General features: G+C 45.5%; 1 protein-coding gene across 2 annotated transcripts; it reads right to left on the reverse strand.

The window, feature by feature from the left end:
* Positions 1–3,825: 3,825 nt before the first annotated feature.
* On the reverse strand, positions 3,826–13,931 carry Trim6 (tripartite motif containing 6). 2 transcript variants are annotated; one of them, XM_028861569.2, is made up of 8 exons: positions 13,826–13,931; positions 10,178–10,669; positions 9,586–9,681; positions 8,356–8,586; positions 6,312–6,334; positions 5,118–5,218; positions 4,853–4,879; positions 3,826–4,637 (listed from the first exon to the last, which is right to left on the reverse strand). In XM_028861569.2, the coding sequence occupies exons 2-8, from the start codon at positions 10,601–10,603 to the stop codon at positions 4,072–4,074; spliced, it is 1,470 nt and encodes a 489-aa protein (XP_028717402.1). In that variant the 5' UTR covers positions 10,604–10,669; positions 13,826–13,931; the 3' UTR covers positions 3,826–4,071. The 2 variants fall into 2 exon arrangements, with proteins under 2 accessions (XP_028717402.1, XP_037052581.1); XM_037196686.1 differs by lacking the exon at positions 10,178–10,669 and having other exon boundaries at positions 13,826–13,885.
* Positions 13,932–21,590: the final 7,659 nt, after the last annotated feature.

Below are 21,590 nucleotides of genomic sequence, written 5' to 3' on the forward strand. Positions count from 1 at the left end.
GACACGAGGAGGGGCAGACAGAAGCCACTTGAGGCCTGATAGCCGAGTGGAGCAGCCTAGAGCCTGGAATAGACCCTCCCACACATGACCAAGCTCGTGGACAAAGTAGGCTTTCAACAGCAAGTGGTTTTGGGAAAAACTGCATCTATATAGACAAAGAGACGGATTTTAATCCATACCTTGCACCATTTATGAAAATTATCTCAATGAGGATCGTGGGGTTAATCTAAAATTATAAAATATATAAAACAAATTAAGATGGGCAATGGTGGCTCACACCTTTAATCCCAGCACTTGGGGGTGGAGGAGTACTCTTGATCTTAGATTTAAAAAACTTTTCATTCATCCTTTTCTTTTTGTTTTTATTTCTTTTAGTTTTTATTTTTCATTTTTTGAGACAGGGTCTATATAAACCTGACTCTCCGGAACTATGTAGAACAGGCTGGTCTTGAACTCGAGATGTGTGCTACCACACCCAAATATACTTATTTTTAGAGATACTCTTGCTCTATCGTTTGGGCCTACCTTCACACTCATGTTAGATTTTTTTATGTAAGAAATAACATCCTTTTAGTATTTGATTTATCTATTTCATTTTCACAGTCCCTTAACTTACTCCATAAAGGTGAGAAGACTTCTGCCTCAAGATCCTTCTGGATAAGGTTAGGGTTGAAAGCGTGTCCTTCTATGATTAAGCAAGCCTCCCTTGAGGCTTACAGAATGACTTGGGAGCTGGGTGGCGGCAGCGGCGGCGCACACCTTTCATCCCAGCACTCGGGAGGCAGCGCCAGGCAGATCTCTGTGAGTTGGAGTTCAGCCTGGGCTACAGAGTGAGTTCTAGAAAAGGTGCAAAGCTACACAGAGAAACCCTGTCTCAAAACAAAACAAAACAGAATGACTTTGGTATGTAGGGTCATTTTCTGGATACCTCTTAGGAGCCGCCTTCAAGTCAATTAAGTTTAGGGGTTTGGACTAACTCCTTTGGCCTGGAATTTTTGCATGAGAAAAATAAACTAGAAGGGGGCCAATACTTGGGCAGATCTTTCTTCTCTCGGGACTTCTGCCAGTCCTCCTGGCCCACTTGCTCTCTTACTCTTCAGTGCAGGTCAGATGAGGAACCTGCACCTGTCTTCTGGGATGCCATAGATGGGATATGGTCCAGAACAGATCTGCACTAGGCTTTTTCCAGATGCCAGAGCCCTCAAGAATAGAAATATTCTCTAGACACCTCTCCAAACACCTTCTGGAAGTTCATGTTTCCTGTCAGTGTTCAATTACCGCCTTTTGTGCCACACTCAGGAGTCTGGAGAGATGGCTCAGTAGTAGGTATGCTTTCCTCTTCAGAGGACCAGAGTTCCGTTCTCAGCACCCATGTGAGGCAGCTCACACCTGCCTGGAACTTCAGAGCCAGAGGATCTGGTACCCCTGGCCTCCTCACTCACACAGATAAACACATGTACACATGATTAAAAATGCAATCTTAAAAACGAAACAACAAAGCCTCAGGGTTCAGGGGTGGGTGTGTAGATAGGTCCTTTTATGAACCGGTGCACCTCCAAGTCTCCCTTGCCACTCTGGTCCAAGGCTGTGTTTTTCTAGCATTTCCTAAAGGATGTAAAGTTCACCTCAACAGAGTTGTCCAGTAGAAGTGTAATAGGAGCCAATGTGTAACTGAAAATTTTCTAGTACCCACGTGTAAAAAATTACGAGCCAGGTAGTGTTGGTACATGCTTTTAATCCCAGCACTTGGGAGAAAAAGAGGCAAATGGATCTCTGAGTTTGATGTATCTCAGCCTGGTCTACAGAGTGAGTTCCAGGATAGCCAAGGCTACACAAAGAAACCCTGTCTCAAAAAACAAAAAGTACAATGAAAGCTTCCCGTGGTGGCTCATGCCTATAACCCCAGCAGTTGGAAGGCTACAGTAGAAGGCCCACCACCACGTTTTTGAGGCTAGTCTGGGCTACATGGTTAATTTTGGGCTAGCCTGGGCTACAAACTGAGCCTCCATCTCGAAATAAAAACAAACAGCTGAAATAAGTAATACGTTTTATTTAAGATAATATATCCAAAATATCATCCTTGTAAGTCAGTTGTTAGTGAGATTATTTTACATTGCTTTTATGGAAATCCAGGGTGAGGTTACACTATTACAGACCATCTGAGGGCACTGAAAAGCCACGAGTGGCCCTTGGCTGCAGCGTCAGCTGCCAAGCTGTCTCCCTGACATCCATTTCTACCCTCACATCTGTAACTTTTTCACAGCTGAGTAGGAAAGCTTGTAGCACCTCTTCAATGAAGTCACAGCAGCTCACCCATCTGGAATTTGAACCTGAGCATTAAGTAGACATTCTGGGGTGAGATGAAGAGGCAGTATAAGCCTGTAAACCTAGTTACTCGGGATGCCGAGGCGAGCTTAAAATCAGCTGGCCCTTGAGTGCAGTCAAGGCCAGCCTGGGCGACTTGGTAAGACCCTGTGTCAAAAGAAAACAATAGTAACAGAAAGCCAAACACACAAACTGGGATTGTCAAGCTTGGTGCTAGAATGCCAGCCTGACAGGAGAAGCCCTGAGTTCAGTTCCGAGCTGTACAGCAGAGAGGAGAGGGGCTGAAGGAGGTCAGAACACACCACTCTGTGAATGGCCGGCTGCTTTTCTTCCTCTTCTGAGATGACAATTGGCATTGGTTGATCGTCATTTCCTCCATCCTTGTTTACTTTTCTCCTTCTCAAGCACATTTTCTGGTTTGATTACTATTAGAATCTTAAGACGAAGACTGAAGGCTGAGGTAGCATTTATTTACTGTGAAAACCAAAACTATAATCTCTTCTTGAATCCATCAGAACTATAGTGGTCAGTGGATTTTTATTATTATTTTTTTAAATCAATGGTCAGTTTGTTTTTTTCCATTATTGTTTTTTATCAATGGTCAGTTTGGTTTAAGCACTCAATCCCATATATACATATGTAATTGCCTTGCCCATTATTACATTTTGTATAACGTGCCAGATATTACAAGAATGCAAAATTAGCCGGGCGTTGGTGGCGCATGCCTTTAATCCCAGCACTCGGGAGGCAGAGCCAGGCGGATCTCTGGGAGTTCGAGGCCAGCCTGGGCTACCAAGTGAGTTCCAGGAAAGGCGCAAAGCTACACAGAGAAACCCTGTCTCGAAAAACCAAAAAAAAAAAAAAAAAAAAAAAAAATTAGAGGCAGTTTTGTTGATAAAGATAGGCGAAAACCAAACCTAAGCAATAAGTCAGCAAAAATTAAGTTTGAATGTAACACACAATAATGGTTTCCTTAGGACAGTAAACAAGAGACTCAACAACAGAGACAACTCAGTGTAGCTGGCCCAGGAGCACAATAAAAGGGTCATAAATTATCCTCATTAAAGGAAAAAAAAATCTGCAGAATTCAATATTTAGTACAAAAACTCCTGTCTAATTTATAGAGAATTTTTTACATTTGACCACAGACATCAATTAAAAATGTCATCAAATACTATTCTTAGCCAGGTGTTGTGAGATAGACCTATAATCAGTGTTTGGGAGCTGAGGCAGAAGAATTAGGAGTCTGTGGCCAGCCTGGGCTATTTATGGAGACCATATCTCAACACTAAAACAAAACCGCAGCCAGGTATGGTGTGTGCTTGTAATCAGGACTTGGGAGGAAGCAGGAAGATCAGTTCAGGGTTATCCTCAACCACACAGAGTTCAAGGTTAGCCGGGGCTATAGCCCATTTCAAAACAAACAAAACCCTTGGTGGTAATTCCAGCACTAGGGAGGCAGAGGTAGGCTGATCTGCATGAATTGGAGGCTAGCCTGGAATACAGGGTGAGTTGCAGGACAGCCAGGGCTACACAGAGAAACCCTGTCTGAAAAACAAACAACAACAAAAGATAACGATTAAATGATTAACAGAGAAATGTTAAAAAGTTTCCCATAAGACCTGTCAAGAGAATTCACTATAAGCAGTGGGACGTTGTCCCACAAGGACACAGAGAACGGGGGCTCCCGGAGGAACGGCATGTGTTTGCAGGAACCTGCTCAGCTGCAGGCAGGGGTGCTAGACCTCAAGAGCTTGGGCGACGCAGAGTCATGGGGACGACACAGCTGCAGGGATTGAAATATGGACAAAGGGCAGTAGGAAAGTAATACTTAGAGAAGGTGTAGATGGGCAAGCCATGGTTTGTGACATTATAAAAGGAGACAGTGCCAGCCTCATAGTCTAAGAAAACCCCTACGCGGCGAGGGGGCACTGTCATGGAGAGGAGCAGGGAGGTGGAGGAGTCCTCATAGGCTCTGTACTCATGCTTATGTTGCAACCCAATCACCCAGTATCCGCTCTGGGGCTGATACCTGGAGTGGGCACTCTGCTTGCTGGGATACTGGCTGAAAGAGAACATGGGTTCCACCGGGTTACTGCATACACCCAGGATCCAAGCCGTCTTCTTGGTCACGTCCACCTCCCAGTAGTATTTTCCTGAGGAGAAGTGCTGAGAACCCAGGACACTACAATCAAAATGTTCTTCCAGACAGGAAGACTCGGAGAGCTTGGCACCTACAAACCTCACCTGCCTCCGGTTTTTAGCCAGGACAAGATTTAAATTAGCCGTCTGTGGATTCAGGGTCACGTCCACTGTAGGAGAAGGGACAACAGCAGCCGATGAGAATGGGCACATGGGTCCCATGTCTCTGAGAGAGGAGGACAAAGGAAACTGGTGGCGGTGGGGGGGATGACTTAGAATTAGGCGGTGGAGGAGAGGTATGGACACCTAAGACCCGAGAGAACATGCAAGTCTGTTGGGGAGAAGCATGTGAAAGGGGTTCAGAGAGGCCATGGATTCTACTCACCCCAGTAGCTTTGGACGTCTGTCAGCTCTGTAATGAGACAGTAAAACATGTTAAAGGGAGCAGGCGGTCTCAGGGCTGACACCTGAGGAGGCCTGAGAATGGTGGGGAATTCAGAAGGCACGAACTGGTCACTCCATTTCCCCTTAAATAGGTACTGCATGATCTTCAGCATACCTGCCCCCGCCCCGCTTCTCTCATAACTGCTATTCTCCAATTACCCCCCCCCCGTTTCTCCCCACTACAGTAATTCCACATCCAAACTCACCTCTAAAGACTCGCAGCATCCTTTTCAGATCTGGGGCTCGAAACAAACTTTTCAGCTTGGTGGGAAGAGCTTGGGGCTTCCTCAGGGTCCAGAACTCACTCCTAGTGAGGGCACACCTTATGAGAACTTCTGGGGGCTGACTGTCTCCCCATCCCTCAGACCCACTGATGAGCTTCAACATTCTTTCCTGAGGAAAGTCACCATTCTGCGAAGGGCCTTCCACTGGATCGGAAGACGTGGACTAGAAACCACTATCTGCATACCTTGCTCCAGTAAATGTTAACTTATTAAGGCCTCATCTTGTTTTTTGCTATCGTAAGTTCTATAAGATGTAATGATTTTCCTTTTCTCTCTTTATCCTAAAGAAAGCAGGCAACTGAGAAGAACTGAAAGAACTCCAGTGGCTGTAGAGTCCTTTGCTACAGTTCAAGCGGAAACAAAATGTCAGTGCCATACCAGAATGTCCACTAGGAGGCGCTGGAGACGCCCACGTTGATCAGAAACCCTGCTGCTGAGAGTAAAGGAACACCTAAAGGATGGGCTTCCTTCAGAAGGGAGTGCGGGCTTAGAATTCACAGCCAGAATCCAGGTACACTGTGTCTAAGAGGCCTGAAGGTGCTCGGTCTGTGGGCAACTTTAGATGTCACCTTGGTGGATGACTTTGTAGATTCAATGCTACTGGAGAGAACTAGTCCCGTCCCAGAGCCAAAGCCATTCCCCTCATGGCTCAGGTCTGCGTTTTCACTGGAATTGACATACAAGGAAATCTAAGCACTAAACAGCAAGACCTGGACTGGAGAGCCGGGGAGAAATGGAAAGTCACAGCTGGCATCTGAAAAGCCAATTCTCAAACCTGGGGCAACACACAGATGGTGATTTCCCTCTAAGACGCACAGCCAAGAACAATGTCTATGGAGGTAGCTGTAACTAGGGAAACCGCATGGCATCAAAGGCAGGTAGAGAGGCTGGTGAAAAAGGAATCCAGTGACAGTTCTGTCTCCAGTTCCAGTCCCCTTCCATACCAATTCCATGGCCATGGATGCCAGCCTACTACTCCTTTATCTTTGAGATCTCTAGATTCACATGCAATTCAATGTACCGGTCGCAACCCTACCCTGCCTGTGACTTTCCCCCTTCCCCACAGGTAATTCTAGAGGGGCAAGCCCAAGAGAGTTAATTTATATTCTCACATACCTTTTTGTGACATCATTCACATCCTAGGGAGGAAAAGGACAAATTAAGTGAAGGATTATATCTTCTTCCCACTTTACCACCTGGTGTAATGACTAACCCCGTCCCCCCAAAACAACAATAACAAAACAAAAACAAAAACCAGTCCAGTTGATACAAAGTATAGATGAGAACTCAGAGGAAGCCAGATACCGTGTGCATGCGTGAATGGTGCACGCCTGTGATCCTAGCACTTAAGAGCTTGAGGTACAAGTACTGCGTTTGAGGCTAGCCTGGGTTACATCTCAACAGTCCGTCTCAAAACAACTAAACACACACAAAAATAAAAAAGGTAACCCCATCTCAGAGCAGAGTTCCTGGGGACCCATGTACAAATTTCGGTAAGTTCCTTTTGTGTGTGTGTGTGTGTGTGTGTGTTTTGTTGGTCTTTTGGCAACGCCCAGGATGGAAACCAGGGCTTCACGGACGTTAGACAAATGCCCTCGCACTGAGCTCTCGCCTCATCCCTGTGGTTGAAATGCTATGCACATGTATTGACGGTATTTGCCACACAGCACCTGACCTTGCCGAGTGATGATAGACTAACATCTACCCTTGAGACAGTCACAGGTTTTATTTTTGTTTGTTTGTTTTTGGAGACAGTTTCTCTGTGTAGCCCTGGCTGTCTACAATTCCGTCTGTAGATCAGGCTGGCCTTGGATTCAGAGATCCGCCTATCTCTGCCTCCCCACTGCTGGGACTAAAGGGATGTGCCACTGCCGTCTGGCTTTGAGACAGCCATAGGTTTTATTTTATTTATTTATTTATTTTGGTTTTTCAAGACAGGGTTTCTCTGTGTATTTTTTTTTTTTTTTTTTTTGATGCCTGTCCTGTATCTCGCTCTGTAGACCAGGCCTCAAACTCACAGAGATCCACCTGCCTCCCGAGTGCTGGGATTAAAGGCGTGCACCACCACCATGCGGCTATTTTATTTTATTTTTTAAAGATTGACTTATTATGTACACAGTGTTCTGCCTGCATGTATGCCTGCAGGCCAGAAGAGGGCACCAGATCTTATTGTAGATGGTTGTGAGCCACCATGTGGTTGCTGGGAATTGAACTCAGGACCTCTTGTAGAGCAGCCAGTGCTCTTAACCTCTGAGCCACATCTCCAACCCCAGCCATAGGTTTTAAATGTGGCTTTCTCTCAAACTTCATCCCTTAGATGATGTGCATGCACTCACACATAGGCCCAACCCCAAATACCTGTTAAGTGTCTGTTACTATAGGGGAATTCTACTGAAGAAAAAACAGGGGTGAGACAGATCTCCCGGGGACACAGGGCAATGTTAAAGAGCTCTGGAATGCCGTATCTGGGGTGGTACTGTTGAATTCTGGTGGGAGGGCGCCACGAGTGCTGGGAAGTTCCCTACAATGTACAGAAGAGTCCTTAAAAGTTAAGATTTATCTGTATTAGAACAGTCAGTTTGAGACGGGCAGTGGTGGCGCACGCCTTTAATCCCAGTACTCGGGAGGCAGAGGCAGGTGGACCTCTGTGAGTTTGAGTCCAGCTTGGGCTACCAAGTGAGTTCCAGGAAAGGCACAAAGGTACACAGAGAAACCCTGTCTTGAAAAACCAAAAAACAAAAAAAACCAACCAGTCAGTTGTCCTGAGATTGGTAAAGCCTCCTGGAGAGCATTGAGGGATACAATAGGACTTCACAATTCCAGATAAACTTCTGGGCTACTCTTGACTAGTAATAAGTAACTCTACAGGGCTTCCCTTAGCATTTGCATCTGAACTGTTTCAGACTTTAGCAGGTGGCCTCTTGGAAGTTCAAAACAAAAGAGGTAACAGAAAGACAAAGGAATACTTTTTTTTTGGAGCTGAGGATCGAACCCAGGGCCTTGCGCTTGCTAGGCAAGCGCTCTACCACTGAGCTAAATCCCCAACCCTTTCTTTTTTCCCTCTCATTTCCATCATGATGTTAGTCCTAGTGCCACACGAGATGGAAAATGGTTCTCTTTTCCTCGATCCCCAAATCTGGGGGTCCTGCCCGAGTCTCACCTGCAGCAGCTCCACTGCAGACCCCTGGCACCGGTGCTCCAGGTCTGAGATGAGATCTTTCAGTGACTGGCTCTGGTGGATCAGGTCCCCCTCAGCCTTCTCTATGATGCTCAGCCCCTTCCTCTCTTCCGCTTCCAGTTTCTTCAGTTCCCTCTGCTCCTCCCTGTCCAGGATGCTCCGCAGCTGATTAAATTCAGTCTGGATCCGGTGTCTCTCAGGCTCTACCTGATTCTTCAGTACCAGGAAGAAAAACAGGCTGCTGCCTGCAGGCCCAAGGGTTCTCCCCCCGGGGGAGGAGGGGCAGGAAACAGGCCACCCACTGCTTTCCTGGGCCTGCCGGTCTGAGAGTGGAGGGACACAGGCCTGTAGGGCCTGTTCTCAGGCCCTCAGCCTCAGGCTGCTTATCTAGGGTTTGGAGGTATATACTGTGATTCTTGGGTAAGTTTAGACTCCAGGAAGCTAGTGTAGCCTCTTAGGCTTCTAGGTCAGCCTCAGCTCCCAATTTTGAGCCCTGAGAGGAATTACTGGCTCACAATTAACCTACCATTTCCAGGAGGTTAGGCTGGAAATGAGATTCAGAATTATTCTTTCTTTTTTAGTTTTTTTGTTTTGTTTTTTTGGAGACAGAGTCTTACTATGCAGCTCTGGAGGGCGTGATACTGGCTCTGTAGACTATAGCCACCCGACTGTCCTCGTCTTCCAAGTGCTACAATTAAAGGAGTGTACCACCTTGCCTGGGAAGCCATTCTTTCTCATGTAATTGCCTTAAGAACCTGGGAGGAGCTGGAGAGATGGCTCAGGTGTTAAGAGCACTTCCTGCTCTTCCAGAGGACCTGGGTTTACAGATGTCTAACCAGTACCTAACGGTGGCTTACAGATGTCTTTAAATCCAGTTCCCTCTTCTGGCTTCCTCAGGCACCAGGCATACATGTGGTATACAGTAATATATTCAGGCGAAACACCCACACACATAAAACGAAACAATGGAATAAAATTTAAATTAAAAACAAAGCAAATAAAAAACAATACAAAAAGCAAAAGAGAACTGGACTGACTTTCGACGTGTTTGTTACCTAACTTCCACCCCAGATCCCCTGCACAAGGAAAAGGGCCAGGCCAGGGGAAGTTCTATGCAGAAGCGGGAGACACTGGGGCAGGAAGCCCTGGTCCTCGGCTCCCACGGTCACCTCTGCTGTTGTCCCAGATCACTTTCAGGAGAGTCCTACTTGCCTTCCAGGATTCCCTCTTCTCTTGGATAAGAGCTTTTAGCCTCTCAGCTTCCTGCTGCTCCTTCCTCAGCTTCTTCAGAGACTCCTGGAACATCTCCTGGAAGGAATAGACCAGATAGAGAGGGTCCAGCCTCAAACCGTCTTAGTAGCTACACACAGAACGAACTAGGGTGAGATTATGCCGACCTCAGGCTTCGAAGTGCCTTCTCTACACCGGAATGCAAACAGGGGACTGGAGCAGCAGGCAAGCAAGAAGACGAGAAAGTCTCTGCTATTGATCAGGGAGCCACCTTCTAGTTCAACTTCTAAGTAAAGAAGAGTTCTAGAAGGAAATCTGGGCTTCAGGTATAGTTCAGGTGGTACAGTGTTTGCCTAGCATCCGAGAAACACTGGACACTTGTAATCACAGAACTCTGCAAATGACGGCAGTAGGACCAGAAGTTCAAGGTCGTCTTTAGCTACACAATCACTTTGAGGCAATACTGGACTACTTGGGACTTTTGTCTCAAATAAGAAGAAAACAAACCAAACCAAAACTATAAAACAATTAGATGAGAACATTTAGTAAGGTCAAGCCCTGGACTTGTTCCCACCTGGTACTCCTCGGCCACCTCCTCCATGAGGAACGTGTGATGACCATGGTGCTCCTGAGATCGCTCACAAAGCCAGCAAATTAACTTCCCATCCTCCTTGCAGAAAAGCTGGAGTTTCTCTCCATGAACTGCACAAAGAATGACCTCCAGCTGCTTTCCCGGGGCCAAAACGACCTCTCTGAGCCTCTTCACTATGACGGCCAGGTGTCGATTAGGCCGGAGGTTCCCGGGCTGGTAGGCGGTCCGGCACACAGGACAGCTGCTCTTCCCTTCTGGGTTGAGCACTAACTTGTCACTGTTTCCTGTGATGCAGGCCTGGCAGAAGCTGTGACCGCAGCAATCTATGCTCAGGGGTTCTGTCAGGAGCTCCAAGCAGATAGGGCAGGTGACCTCATCGCGGATGTCCACCAGAACTGCTGACGTCATTGTAGCCACTCTCTTGGTTCCTACCTGCCCAGCTCTGACTGGGAGACTGTTCTTGCTTGCGGAATCCTAGGTAGAGAGCAGATGAAAAAAAGCACAGGCTAAGGAAGAAGAGAGAAAAGGAACGGCACTGTGCACGCTGAGTAGAGAGAGACACCACACACATGGGGTAACAAAGGCCTCTCCGTCCAGTTCCAACACTTACCTCAGCTCATATCCAACACCAACTTCCCCTCTTATTACACCACTTACTGTGTCCTTTACCTCCTATTGGGTAGAAAGATAAACGGGGACACTGGAGAGGCCTTACAGAGCTGCCCACCCAAGCATGTTTCCGGTGTTAAAAATAATAAACACACGACCGTGCCAGGACTTTTGGATTTGCTGTTCATGTTGCAAGGGGACCCTTCCTTCTGGCATCTGCACCGATGACTTCTCTCAGGTTGTCTTATCAGAAGGCAGGCTCTCACTAGCTTCTTATCGTCACCTGCGTTATCTTTGATAGTCTGACTCCTCCCACAGAAATGATAAGCTCCCAGAGACCACAGCCTTGCATTTTTTGTTCATGGTTGTACCCACAGAAGCTAGCATAGGATCTGGGTGAATGAAAAGCCAGAACTCTTCTTTAGTGGGTGAATCGATCCTTTCCCATGAGCCTTTTTACCTTGTGGATATTATTCCCCTATGCCTGGTCTCCAGGATCATGGTATCTAAGCTTGTAGACCCTGCCTCTTCTGCTCCACTCAGGCCTCTTGCTCAGCCAACTCCCCCAAAACCCAAACAGTCAGGAATGCCACAACAGGGAGAGGCAATAGGTTTTACAACTAACATGGCCCTCCCCTCCTTAATGTGTACGGGTGTTCTGCCTGAATGTATGTCTGTGCACCATGTGCATGCCTGGTGCTCAAAGAGGCTAGAAGAGGGCATTGGATCTACGGGAACTGCAGTTAGAGACAGTTGTGAGCTGTCATGTGAGTGCTGGAAATCAAAGTCCTCTCCAAAAAAAATGTCACTTTCTCGTTTCAGGCAAAACCATTTGTAATCCACTACTCTCTTGAGAAAGTTTCTACCGCATGAGAGAATCTATGAGAATACTAACTGGCAAAGGAACAAATTGTACTCTACTTACAATGACAGTAATATATATTGTCAAAAGACAAAATCACAGGAGCTGGAGGGATAACTCAATGGTTAAGTGCACTGACTGCTCTTCCAGAGAACCAGGGTTCAATTCTCAGCACCCACATGGCTACTCACAATGGCCTGTAACTTCAGTTCTAGGGGATCTGACACCCTCCTCTGGCCTCTGAGGGCACCAGGCACATGAGTGGAGCACAGATGTACATGCAGGCAAAACACTCATACACACAAAACTAATTAATTAGAGCTGGGCGGTGGTGGCGCACGCCTTAAATCCCAGCATTCAGGAAGCAGAGCCAGGTGGATCTCTGTGAGTTCGAGGCCAGCTGGTCTACAGAGCTAGTTCCAGGATAGCTAGGGCTGTTACACAAAGAAACCCTGTCTTGGACGCCCGCCCCCCAAGAAAAACCAAACCAAAAAAACCCCAAACCAAAAAAGAAACAAATAATAATAAAAATAAATGTGGCAGGGGGTGGGTGTGTATCATTTCAATAATACGGTTTGGTGCATGATCTAAGCATAACTTAGAGCTGTGCTGTTAAATACAACAGCTACTCATAGCTCTGTCATTTCCCATTCTAATGGGAGACATTAGATAACCAAGGTAAGAATCAGGGGACACTGGGGTCAAGGCTGGGGACTCAGAAAAGGAACAAGAAAGGCAAAGGAAAAGACTTGTCGACCAGGCTGGTCTTGAACTCATAGAGATCCATCTGCTTCTGCTTCCAGAGCGCTGGATTAAAGGTCTGTGTCACCATACCTGGCTGTTGTTATTTTTTACCTTTATGCAGGCCTACATTCCAACTTAACCTATTATCTGGAACTGATCTTACAGCACTCAATGGACATAAAAAAAAAAAAAAAAAAAAAAAAAATTTAGGCCGGGCGGTGGTGGCGCATGCCTTTAATCCCAGCACTCTGGAGACAGAGGCAGGCGGATCGTGAGTTCGAGGCCAGCCTGGTCTACCAAGTGAGTTCCAGGAAAGGCGCAAAGCTACACAGAGAAACCCTGTCTCGAAAAACAAAAAACAAAAAAAAAAAGTCATTTGCTGCGCTGGTAGCTCAAGCCTGTAATTGTGGCACTAGGTAGGGAAGCGGAGCGGAAGCAGGAGGATGGTTAGTTACAGGGCACCTTGGGTTACAACTCGAAAAAAAAAAATTACAGTTAGAGTCGATAAATTGTTACACACATGCTGATATAATACTTAAATACAATGCTCCCGGCCGGGCAGTGGTGGTGCACGCCTTTAATCCCAGCACTTGGGAGGCAGAGGCAGGCGGATCTCTGTGAGTTCGAGGTCAAACTGGGCTACCAAGCGAGTTCCAGGAAAGGCGCAAAGCTACACAGAGAAACCCTGTCTCGAAAAACCAAAAAAAAAAAAAAAAAAAAAAAAAAAATACAATGCTCCCGATCTCAGCGTACTCATTCACAATAAAATACAAATGATCACCTCACTGTCCCGACCACTTCCGCCAGAGGTGACGCAGGAAAGTAATGGGCAGTAAGCATCCCCAGAGAAGGTCCACATATGAAGGGTATCTTGTGAGCAAACTTCTCCAGATCATACCCAGAGGCCTTTAATTAATTCCGAGGGCCAGAGGGCCTCGCTTAGGTCTTTTCCCAACTCCGCCCAGCTTGCCTCGGCTTCCTCAGAAGCCCCATGGCTCCTAACTTGGACTGGCTGCAGCCGGTGCAGACCGGGGCGGGGCAGGCCGAGTGGCTCATCTCCCAACGCTTTCTGGGAGAAGTCCGGCCTGCTGAGGAGGGGATAAACCTACTTCCTGGAGCAGCCGGGCTGGAGCTGGGGGAGGGGATGTTGACCTCTGAATCCACGCGGGACCCCAAACGGGAAACTTCCAGAGCAGCGTGCTTTCGCCTCCAGAACCCAGGTTCAACGCCGGTTACCCCCTTACATGGCCTATCCCCAGCGGCAAACGTGCCTCTTCCATGCTTCCCAAACTCAAAAGCTGCAGTCCCGCACGTTTCCTCCACTCTTGAATCCCAACACAATCTGTAAGGTGGCGCAGACTCTCGACGCCAGTGGGACAGCAGCGACTGGTCAGAAAATGGGTTTGCTCACCAACCTGTAATCCGTGGCCAAAATCAGTGCCGAAGACTCGCAGGCAGACTGCTCCCAGCAGCACCGGAGCTGGACTCCAGGCAAAAGGGGCGGGGCTGGTGGAGGAGGCGGGGCTGCCTCTGGACTGACTGGATCCGTCAGTGACTAAGCCCCCGGCAGAAATGCGAAGACATCCCTAGGAAAGTATAGGGAACAGCAAGTGTTGATGCCTATGAGAACACTATCATTTCAGACTTAAGCTTTCGGCTATCATGTAAGTGTTTAATACACCTGCTCTCGCTGTCAACATATTGAAATGTCTAAAGAATAAAAGGTTCAGCCATATAATTAAATGGTGACTGCATTTGACGGATCATTAAAATCTATCAACTTTAAATTAAAACGTGTGTGTGTGTGTATATACACAGACCTGTGCGTATCTGTAACGCATAACGTACAAAACCAAAAGACCATTTACCTTTTTAACTTAAGTTTTATTATACGTTACATATACAAAACTTAGGGCATTTAGGAACTGGGCTACAGATTTTGTTAAAGGCAGGGCGACTCTGAAAAGCAAAAGAATGACAAACTTCCGGCCCTAGGAGATTAACAACCCTACCTAGTATCACCTGACCTTAGAAGGTGGGGGTGGGGGAAAGACTTGAGGAGGAGCTAGGGATGTGGCTTAGTTGATGGAATGTTTACCTAGCAAGCGGAAGTCTGTAAACTGGGCTTCCTGGCTCGCACTTGTAATTCAGCAGTAGGGAGGCTGAATCAGGAGGATCACTGTAAGTTTAAAACTAGCCTGGGCTACAGAGTGATTTGGCCTCAAAAAACTAAAAGACAAAACAAAAGACCAGTCCAGGAATATATGCTTGGTGCGAGGAGTGGGAAAATATGGTCCAAGTTTTTTGTTTTGTTTTGTTTTGTTTTTGGAGACAGGATTTCTCTGTTTATAGCCCTAGCTCTCCTGGAACTCACTATGTAGACCAGGCTGGCCTCAAACTCAGAGATCTGCCTGCCTCTGCCTCCTGAGAAGTAAGAATCATGGAAAAATGAAACAGAAGACAGGGCATTGAATGTCTAACATACATGGGTCAATATTTATTTTTGAGAAAGGGTGATGGTGATCACACACACACACACACACACACACACACACACACACACACACATATCCTAGGCTGGCTTTGAACTTGCTATGTAGTTGAGGACGATCTCAAACTCCTTATCATTCAGTTTCTGCTTTTGTAGTGCTGATATTGGAAGAATGCATTACCTTGCCCAGTTGATGCAGTGTTGGGGGATTGAACCTAGGGCTTTGTGTATCTGGACAAGCACTCTGCCAATGGGGCTAGCCCCTAAAAGACATTTCTGGTCACCACAAATAGGTGTTGTCTTATGGAAGAAGAATTTGGCAAGGTCTCAAAGTCAGGGGAATGTGGAATAAAAGGACCTCAGAGTTGTGGTTCTTCCAGATTCCTGTGTTTTACACTCCCTTGATCACTCCAAATGTAGTTGTTGGGTTATATAACAACTGCTGTAGAGCCTTACCTTGCCTTCTAGTATTATCAGTGGGAGTTCTCTGGCTTGTTTGTTTCTTCAAATTCCAAAGCAGTTCTCAGAATTCTGTTCCATTACTGTTGAAGGAAGACCTGGAGTTTTCCTCTTGGACTGTACATACAACTTTTAGCCTTGTCGACTGTGCATACAGCAGGACTTGAAATAGCTCCCTATAGGTTATAAGCCATGTACTGTAAGGAATAAGTTTCAGTCACTTCATAGTACGAGGGGGTGAGGCTTTAAATCTCACCTGCAGGGTCACAGGCTGACAATGGACTCTTCTGCTTTATCTGAATCATCCATATACTGGTGCTGTTCTGCTAACTGGGCTTCTGTGGGTTCCAGACTTCTCAACCTCCTCTGTTCCTACAGCTGCTACATCTATTTCTTCTTACCCGAACTTCCTAGCTGGCTTAACTCTCAATGAATCTGCTGTTCCAGGGCTTTGCCTGACTTAGTAGGGCAAAGGTCATGTTCTCCAAGGAGAAGGGGACTCATGGCCCTGTGGAGACTGAAGAGGGTTTGACTGCAGGAGGAGTAAGCAAAGGAGCCTTGTCAGGAATCTGCCCAGCTTTTACCTTGTCTTTATTGTACCATGTGTCCCCAAATCTCCTTGTCTAACTCCTTTCTTGAGTGCAGAGACAAGGCTAACGATGTTTTCTGGAATGACCACAGAAGCCTCGTTCTATGCCAAGTCCTGGGTACAAGTTCTTCTCCATATTGTGTCCTTCCCTGTTCCGAGTCCCATGGAGTCCTTGGTCAGCCTATTGTACCCTGCCGCCATGCTAAATGTGAATTCTTACTATAGGGGCATGGATGTGGAAAGCAGGAACTACTATCAGCCAAGAGCTCTTATGTGTTTCTCTTTGAGATTGCGTGTTGTGTCAGAAGCCCCCTCCCCAACTCATTTAGTTGTCCCTAAAGAGAACAACGGGACTGGCTTTATATGACAGGTTACTCAAAGTGGTTTGCAGTCCTGTGTGTACAGGTACCTGAGGAAACCAGAAGAAGGCATCAGATTTCCTGGAGCTAGAGTTACAGGCAGTTGTGAACTGTGTGATGTGGGCCCAGGAAGTCCATCTTGGTCCTCTGGAGGAACCCATATGCCATCTTTCTATCCTTAGAAGAAAACCTTACAGTTTAAAATTCATCCATTTATTGCACTGTGTTCGTCACTGTGATCACATAGGCGCACCCTTTGCCCAGTGAACTGAATCCATGAAGAAAAGCCAGGCGTGATGGTGGGCACTTGTAATTCCAGGCCTGGGTAGGTAGAGAAAGGGGGTTCCTTGAGGCTCACTGGCCAGCCATCCTAGACTAATGGGTGCTCTTGAGGCCACTGAGAGCTCCTGTCTTAAAAATAAGGTAAATTGCATTGGAATGCTAGCTGAGATTGTCCTTTGGCCTACACACACACACACCACATGTGCCCCTGCACACATAAGAATGCATACATGCCAGCCGGGCGGTGGTGGCGCACGCCTTTAATCCCAGCACTCGGGAGGCAGAGGCAGGTGGATCTCTGTGAGTTCAAGGCCAGCCTGGGCTACCAAGTGAGTCCCAGGAAAGGCGCAAAGCTACACAGAGAAACCCTGTCTCGAAAAACCAAAAAAACCCAAAACAAACAAAAAAAAAGAATGCATACATGCCATAAAAGTATTGAAAATAAATTAATAACTTGCTGTCCAAACTTTTAAATACAACACATATGTGCCACAAGTCTGTTTTTGAACTGCCTTTCTATACAGGATATGATATGCTACAATTTCAATTTCTTAAATTCTTATGTATTTTTTATTTTTCTTAATATTTGTGTGTGTGTAGGCAGAGGAAATTATTGGGAATCATCTTCAATCTCTTCTCTACCGTATTTTTGAATAGAATGTCTCTTCCTGATCCTGAGGTCACTTATTGGTTAGATTGGCTGCCCAGTGAACCCCTGGTATCCTGTGTCCACCTCCCCCCATTCTAGAGTTACAAGTACACACCTGCCCATACACACCTTGCTTTTTTGTGTAGGTACTGGAGATCCAGTTCTTATGCTTAGACTGACCCTTTTCCCATTGAACCAGCTCCCTAGTCCCACGTTCTCAGTAGTCTGTTGTTGTTTGTTTGTTTGAGATAGGGTTTCACTATGCATCCCTGGCTGACATAGAACTCTCTATGCAGACCAGGCTAGCCTAGAATTCTTTATCTTTTTATGTATACTAGGTAGGCTTGCCTTGGACTCACAGTCCACCTTTAGCTGGGACTAAAGGTGTACGCCACCACCAACCAGCTCACTAGTATTCTTAAAGGCAGTAATTTTCTATTGAAACAGTTCTGTTCATATTATGAAAGAAACTGCATAAAGTGACCTTTTATCCTTTTAGTATTTTACAGTAGTTTTCACTTGTGACATAACTCAACCCATTAAATTGCACTGTACATAGTAAACTTAAATTGACTTTATATAGCAAACTAACTCCTAACTCTGTGTTAGACTGAACTTCAACCCAGGCCAGTATTTTTCTAAATTAGCCTAGTCAATTAGTTCTCGAAAATATTTCCATTCTGAAATAAGTATTTTGTGTAAAATGCATTGATATGTATCTAATATTGAATATAAAATGCTAAATTCTGTATAGCATTGTGCCTCACTGGAAAAACGTTCGTAAGATATCATTTCTAAGATCCACCTAAATATTAGATAAGGAGAGGGCAGAGGCTTACCAGTGTTCAGGTTTTCTCAGGAGAAGGCAGAGTGTGCTCTTACGGTTCCAGTAACTGCCCTCTGTGTCTTTCTCTTAGCCTGCAGTTCTGTTCACTGTGCCTTAGAACGCAGGCCACCTCCTTTCCAAAAGTAGTTCACTAAAGCGGTTTTACTTCATCTTTAAATCACTGAATCAGTGTAACTCCAACAGGCAAACAAATCTTATTTCTCTCTCCCTCTCTCCCTCCCTCCCTCCCTCCCTCCCCCCCTCTCTCTGCCTGTGCTTATATCTATAATAAAATGGCTTTATAATGATCTGCCCTGAACGTTTCTGTGTGATGAGAATTCTGGCTTCACTTAAGGTCTGTGAAAAGAGTCTGCCCAACATTTGGCAGCAGTAGAAATAATTCTATTCTGTGTCTGAGATGGGATGACTCAATTTGCAAAGTTGGGAAAGAGGGAGAGGCTAGTGCATGATACATTAGATATAGGCTAGCCGTGTGGTACCAAAGAAGTCTTAAGAGTTTTGCCTTGACCTTAGAGAATGGCAAATCATTGAAAGCTTTTTTTTTTAAGGTTTATTTATTTATTATTTACTATGTATACAGTGTTCTGCCTGTATGCCAGAAGAGGGCACCAGATCTCATTATAGATGGTTGTGAGCCACTATGTGGTGACTGGGAATTGAACTCAGGACCTCTAGAAGATCAGCCAGTGCTCTTAACCTCTGAGCCATCTCTCCAGCCCCGAAAGCATTTTTAATAAAACCAAACCTCAGATTTACATTTTGAACATTGAATCTACTTCAGCCACAGAAATTTGGAAAAAAACTCAAAAGAAGTAAATTTAAAAATAAGTGCCTATATACGAAGTGTATTCACTCATGGACATGTAGCTGAAGAACTAGTTGTATTTGAGATAGTTAAACCTTGAAAACATGACAGTGTGAGGGGTGTCTGAATTAAGAGGGAAAAGCAGGGGAGATGGGATGACTAGTCCACTCAGCATGTGGCTCTGGCAGGCCTTGCTCAATTCCCTCTGCTGTGCTAAAAACCCATAGATTACATTCTGAAAGCTAACCTCAGGTCTATTCCCTTATTTAGCTAATGCCTCCTCCTGAGGCTGACTACCAAGGTCCAGCTGTTGAAGTACTGAAGTCCAACAATCAAATGCTCCCTTTGGGGGCTGGAAAGATGCCTCAGAGGTTAAGAGCACTGACTGCTCTTCCAGAGGTCCTGAGTTCAATTCCCAGCAACCACATGGTGGCTCACAAGCATCTGTAATGAGATCTGGCACCCTCCTCTGTATATATAAAATTTTTTTATATATAAACAAAAAAACCCAAAACAAATAAACAAACAAACAACAACAACAACAACAAAAAAACCAAATGCTCCCTTTGGCTCACCTAATTAACATGTCCAATTAACGCTAAGCACATCATCCTATTGCAGGTTTCCCATTTTACCTTTTTAAACCTCCATTTGCCTGGGAACCGCATCTGTCTCCTCTCTATCCAGAGGCAGTCCTTTATCCCCTGGGACAAATATCCCTTACCCTCTCCCTTGCTCCTTTTCTCTCTCTCCCTTGTTCCCTTCCCCTTCTCCCTCTTCCTCTATCTCCCATCTTTGTCCCTTATCCCTGCCCTCTGTCTCTCTGGGGCAAATACATTTTCTTGTTGAGAACTTGGTCTTGAGGATCCTGAGCCAAAACTTTTCCTTTCAACTCCTGATTTTTAGCACTGAAAATACAAAATGAAAAAGCAGAAAGACAGACACAATTTAGTAACTAGAACGGTTTAGCAGCTAAAAGAAGATGGATCAATTAATTATTGTATTATGATAAATTTTCACATAGAAGTTTACCCCAAACTTTTAAAAAGGGTTTTGTTGTTATTAGTGTCCTTCCTTCCTCCCTCCTCTCCTCCCAACCTTTTCCTCTCCCTCCCTCCACCAAGGAAGTTCCTATAGTCTCAGTTCCCTCCTGGTGGTCCAGGGTTGTTGCTGGAGGGTTTCTCTCCAGGTTCCACCAAGCCCAGCAGTCCCACAATCCATGTATAAAATAATCACTCAGACGCTTATATTACTTACAAACTGTATGGCCATGGCAGGCTTCTTGCTAACTGTTCTTATATCTTAAATTAACCCATTTTTATAAATCTATACCTTGCCACGTGACTGGTGGCTTACTGGCGTCTTTACATGTTGCTTGTCCTGGTGGCTGCAGTGTCTCTCCCTGCTTCTCCCTGTTTCCCCAATTCTCTCTCCTTGTCCCGCCTATACTTCCTGTCTGGTCACTGGCCATCAGTGTTTTATTTATATAGAGCGATATCCACAGCACAGGGTCAGTCTTTGATTCAGTTCAGGCTTCGGAATGAGGTCCACCCACATAATGGAGGCAAATGTGCATTACTCAAAATCCACCTATTTAAATAGTCATCTCATCTTAAAGAAAAAAAAAACCACACACACACACACACACACACACACACACACACACACACACACACAAACCTCACAGAAACATCCAGAATGTTTAATCACAAACATGTCAGGGTACCAAGGCAAGCTGACCCATAAGATAAAGGGTCACAATAACAGCAACTGGGAAGCAGAGGCAGGTGGATTTCTGGTTTGAGGCCAGCCTGCTCTACAAAGTTCCAGGACAGCCAGGGGTATATAGAGAAACCCTGTCTCAAAAAAAACCAAAAATAAATAATAAATAAGTAAGTAAAAAGAAGAACAGAACAAAAATACAGACAGTGAGAGGCTTTGGTGAGGATGTTGAGAAAGTGGAACCTTCATATATTGCTCATAGAAATCTAATATGATGTGGTCATTTTGGGTTTTTATTTATTATTGTTTCAAGACAGGACCAGGCAGACATGAACTCCTGATCTTCTTATCTTCATTTCTCTCTCTCTGTCTCTTTTTTAAAACAAAGGTTTTTCTTTTTTCTTTTAAATGATTTATCTATTTGCATTTTGTGTACATTGGTGTTTTGCCCACATGTACATTTGTGTGAGGGAGTCAGATCCCTTGGAACAAGAGTTACAGACAGTTGTTAGTTGCCATGTGGGTGCGGGGAATCGAACCCAGGTCCTCTGGAAAAGTAGCCAGTGCTCTTAACCATTGAGCCATCGCCCCAGCCCCCTGTGTTCACTTCTTAAGCGCTGGCTCACTGCATTCCATCCAGTTTAACAAAGTGGGAATGCAAGCTAGAATATAGATGAAGCTTAAAGTCATTATGCTAAGAATACCAAAAAGTGGTTCCTTTTATATGAAAAAATCCAGAATACACACTCCTAGTCTGTCTGTGAGTGAGATGGGTGAAAACAGAAATGAAGGCTCAAACAGTATCACTAGAAACAAGTTAATGGCACTGCTCTAAAATTGATGTGGCAATGGGTAGCAGACCTCCATGGACATAATAAAAAAACACAATTATGACTCCCTGTCTGATGCAGTTCCATTCAGATGGGGACTACTAGCTAGCTGGGGTCCTCAAGGCCCTGGCTGACTACAAGACATCC

This window comes from Peromyscus leucopus, chromosome 1, assembly GCF_004664715.2.
Source record: "Peromyscus leucopus breed LL Stock chromosome 1, UCI_PerLeu_2.1, whole genome shotgun sequence".
Lineage (NCBI taxonomy): Eukaryota > Metazoa > Chordata > Mammalia > Rodentia > Cricetidae > Peromyscus > Peromyscus leucopus.